Source organism: Meleagris gallopavo, chromosome 10 (assembly GCF_000146605.3).
Source record: "Meleagris gallopavo isolate NT-WF06-2002-E0010 breed Aviagen turkey brand Nicholas breeding stock chromosome 10, Turkey_5.1, whole genome shotgun sequence".
In the NCBI taxonomy this organism is placed as follows: Eukaryota; Metazoa; Chordata; class Aves; order Galliformes; family Phasianidae; genus Meleagris; species Meleagris gallopavo.
This window is the reverse complement of record NC_015020.2, coordinates 15,369,926-15,373,917: the sequence shown is the minus strand read 5'-3', so window position 1 is coordinate 15,373,917 and position 3,992 is coordinate 15,369,926. Positions and strand designations below refer to the sequence as shown.

The 3,992-nt window shown below is 46.9% G+C and overlaps 1 protein-coding gene across 3 annotated transcripts in view; it reads right to left on the bottom strand.

Moving 5' to 3' along the window:
- Nucleotides 1-3,986, bottom strand: part of COL24A1 (collagen type XXIV alpha 1 chain) — a 120,750-nt gene extending 116,764 nt beyond the window's left edge. For 2 of the 3 annotated variants that reach the window (XM_019618662.2, XM_031554856.1), the window contains exon 1: nucleotides 3,860-3,986. In XM_019618662.2, coding sequence (XP_019474207.2) covers nucleotides 3,860-3,925 — 66 coding nt within the window. In that variant the 5' untranslated portion in view covers nucleotides 3,926-3,986. Of the gene's footprint in view, nucleotides 1-3,530; nucleotides 3,611-3,859 lie in introns of those variants that run through there. The other variant, XM_031554857.1, reaches the window with a different exon arrangement.
- Between the last annotated feature and the right edge of the window lie 6 nt (nucleotides 3,987-3,992).

Below are 3,992 nucleotides of genomic sequence, written 5' to 3'. Positions count from 1 at the left end.
ACAAAAAACATTTAAATAACTGAACTCCAAATACAGAACACCTAGAGGACCCCATAGCTCACTTAGACAATCCCTTAACAAAACAACAGCCTCTTCCACAAAATCAGAGAGGGACAAACTGTGTGTCAGACATTTGCCTCTGTCACCTCCCAGAAAATGTTGTAGAAAGGCAAGAATTTCTGAAATGCTCCCAGAGATGCAAGTTACAAAGATGTAACTGGATATAAAGAAACATAAAGACTAATATCTGGCTTACACAGTGCTTTCCAGCTAATGTAAAGAACAGATGAGCAAGCAACTAAGAGAAAAAACAGGGATCAGAGACAATCATAGAACTGGAGGTCCTCTAATACATGGGAAAGGTTTTTCTTCCCTCTACCTTTTTCCACAACAAGCAGAAACTTTTTGTAAATGACACCATGTGCAAACCTGAAGTGAAGCTGCACAATATAACTCTTGTGGCCAAAGACAGAAAAGGAAAAAGTAAAATTCTGTCTTCTAGAGATAACATATTCATTCAAACACTCCCTTCTTGGTCAAGACTACTATTATTAACATGAAAAGAAACAAAGCAGCGAGCTCTTGCATGCTATGCTCACATGGTTAGTGGCACTAGGCCACCAGGCACCCCACTGTATAGCACATACATGGCTTGATCCATATCTGCTGTGACTACAAGAATGTAAAAGCAACATGCTTGGGGAGACTTGCCCTACTGGGACACAATAACAGAAAAATTCAGAGATGACTGACTACGTTGTTGGCTACTTTTCCCCTTTTAACATCACACAGTGAGCCCGAAGCTTTCCCAATTGTCCTTGGCAATGTCCTGTCCTACAGTCCAGTAACCTCTTAAGCTTTCCCTAGCTTGGTATCCTCTCTTCTGGTTCAAATGCATACACAACTACATAACTGTTTGGAGGTAGGAACTACCAAATGTAGTTGAGCTATTTTACCACTTAAAATTGAGCTTATCTTTCTGATAATTTTTAACATCTTGGAGCTGCTTTCTTCTTCCTATGACTGGAAGGTGACTGAGTTTTTATGGTAGTGTGTTATTTTTCCCCATTCAGGATGACATACAGCTTTGGAAACTGATAAGCTTCAGAGCAAGTCTTGACAAACAAGGCAAAACTCCACCATTTGAAGACTATTCAGCAGCACATGAAGCTTGTGTTTGGTCAGCACTTAGTGGTGTCATACAACAACATTCTCTATTCACTGGCAGCTTTCTCAACCTCAGCTTTGAAGGAAGAAATACCACTAGCTGGCTGTTGAGAAGGCCAGAAAACCTGACCCCAGAGACACAGGAGATGCTAAACTTGAGTGCTGCATACAACTCTGCATCCACCAGTGATGATGGCTGAAATACCAGCACCTGCCCCACATGCTGCGAGATATGGTTTAGAGAAGACAGTTGGACTAGATGATCTTATAGGTCGTTTCCAACCTTGTGATTCTATGATTCTATGCAGTGCTGGATTAGATATGTTCTGAGCACAAAAACCAAGCTTGTATCTTCACAGAGGACGTAAGAGCACCACATATATGTCTTCTAAGGCACAATGTTTTCTAAGGCAAATTTCCTCATAGTGGTTGTTTCCGTAGCACTCAGCTTCTAAATTATCTGAGCAAATGCAGCAAGCCTTCTCACACCACTCCAACCAAGATCCCTCTTTTAAATCTCATACAAGTGATTAAACATCGGGAAGACACACTACACTGTAGTAAACCAGGATCTTCATATAATCTTCTCTCCCTAACCAGCTTGGGGCAGCCTACAGCTCAAGGTAGTGTGATCACTTGCCTCTACTGATGCTCTGTGTGAGGTGGAGCTCTCCCCCATCTCTGTATGGCACATTTCCCCACAGGGCACAGCACAGGCAAAGCCATGCACTGCAACTTGAATATCCAGGAGTGTCTGAATACCCAGCTCCTTCACTTGTCAGGTCCTAGAGCAAGGGTAGAAGCGGCTCCTGACTGAGGGGCATTAGCATAATTGCTCCCTTTTCTTCTGTCGTGTTTGTTGTTCTTGTTTGTTTGTTTGCTTTGTTTTTCCTCACTTCCCAGCCTGAAGATACTGTATCTGCTTTTCACAGCACTCCTTCCAGCTGGGCAGCCCTAACCACATCACAATACCTCCCACACAAGCTTTCTCAGAGATACTAACAAGAAAAGTCTCTACATAAAGGAAAAAGGACAAAAAGTGGCAGAGCTGGTGCTCACCACAGCCCCTCTGGTCTCAAAACACTCAAGAGAAAAGCACTCAGAGCTGTAAAGAGGGAAAGGTGATAACATGTCCTGCACCTAAGACCCAAAGCAGTTGAGAATCTGATTGTGCAAGACCTCTCTGCTGCCATGAGGGGACCAGGACCGCTGCCTCTGGTTCAGAGGGGCCTGTGGCTGGCATGGCTGAGGGGACATGCAGCCTGCACAGCCTCTCCCTGCTAACAGCTGCACACCCAAGTGAGGGAGAAACCCCGAGAACCTTGTAGCACGCTCACAGCATAAAGAAAGGAAGAGACACAAGAGAAGGTGAGAGGAACAGTGCATTGCTAGCTCCTCCTGAGGAACAGTAGCCTGAGAGGAATCCCACAACAGCATGGTTTGGAGGTAGGCCCTGCTGCCCTTGGGACAGCACATGGCACAAGGAGATAAATTACACATCCACAGCAGTCAAACTTGCTTGCATTTCTGAAAGAAAAAAAAACAAAAAACAAAACAAAACAAAAAAAAAAACAAAGAAAGTAATTTTAGGGCTGATTATGATTACGTCTCCATTCTTTGCTCTATTTTTGTTCTGAACAGGGAGCACTCAGTTTCTCCCTGAACCAAAGCAGGCAGCAGTCTGACCCAACAGCACTTCTTCAGAGGGGTGGTTTGGGTTGCAAGGAACAGACTGGTCTGAGACATGCTGAGGAAACCTGATCCCTGAGCAAATAATCTGGTTTCTTAGCCACAAGCAAGCAACCTGGTTGCTTTCTCTCGGGTGAATTAGATAAACAAGATAAATACTGTCCATATAGCTTCAGAGTTATATTACATCTATGTAATTTTATCTCAGTGATACTCATTGCTCTCAGATAAATAGCATGTGTGCTCCTTTTCCATAATTCAGTTTGTTTTTCTCCATCAGCAAAACGTTATTTGAACTTGCACCAACACAACTCCTGGAGAAGTCCCGCAGGCTTTCAGATCCCGCAGCTCACGAGAAGCCTTCTGCAGGCACACGGAGCCACTCACTGCCGCTCAGAGGACTCAGCACAGAATTCACTGCAACTCTGTCCTTCCCCTTCCCACCGGGAGCTCCCTGCAAATGTCATTCTAGCTACTGCCCAAATACAGCAAGAACTTTACAAAGAAGACACATGCCGGTAACCTGTGTAATGTCACTATAACCATCAGAAGTCCTTAATCACCTTAACCTTCTTTTAGGCAGACTGCAAGGAAAAGAGCTATGCCATTTCGAGGATACACCAGAGAAGGCTAAGCCTACTGCAGGACGCACACAAACGCGGGGCTCACCTCACCTCACCCGGTGCTCACTGCGCTGAGAGCAGCCCCAGCTCCCAGATCGCCGTGCTTTCAGGGACCAGGTACTGCTTTCCGGCTGCGGCACGGGACCTCTGGCACCGGGACTCGAAGAGCTGCGGGGCGCCCGACACGGCTCACGGTGCGGAGCGAAGAGAGAGAGCTCCAGCAGGCTCGGTGCTGGGAAACGGAACCCAGCAGCCAACTCCCGGCACACAGCGAGACCTGCCCAGTTAGAGCTGGCTGCTCGGGCACGAGGACCCCATCCTGGGTTAGTGTACCCGCGGGGCCGAGCCTCCCGCCTTCGCGTCTCCCCAACCCAGCTTACGTTGGTGCCGCGAGAGAGATGCGTCCTCGCCTTGTCCTCTCGGCTCCCAAATGCATTTGTATGCATTTGCCCAGGCAGCGGAGGTCCGAGGGAAAGCCGGAGCCGAACGCCGCACCGCCGGAGCCTCAGGTAC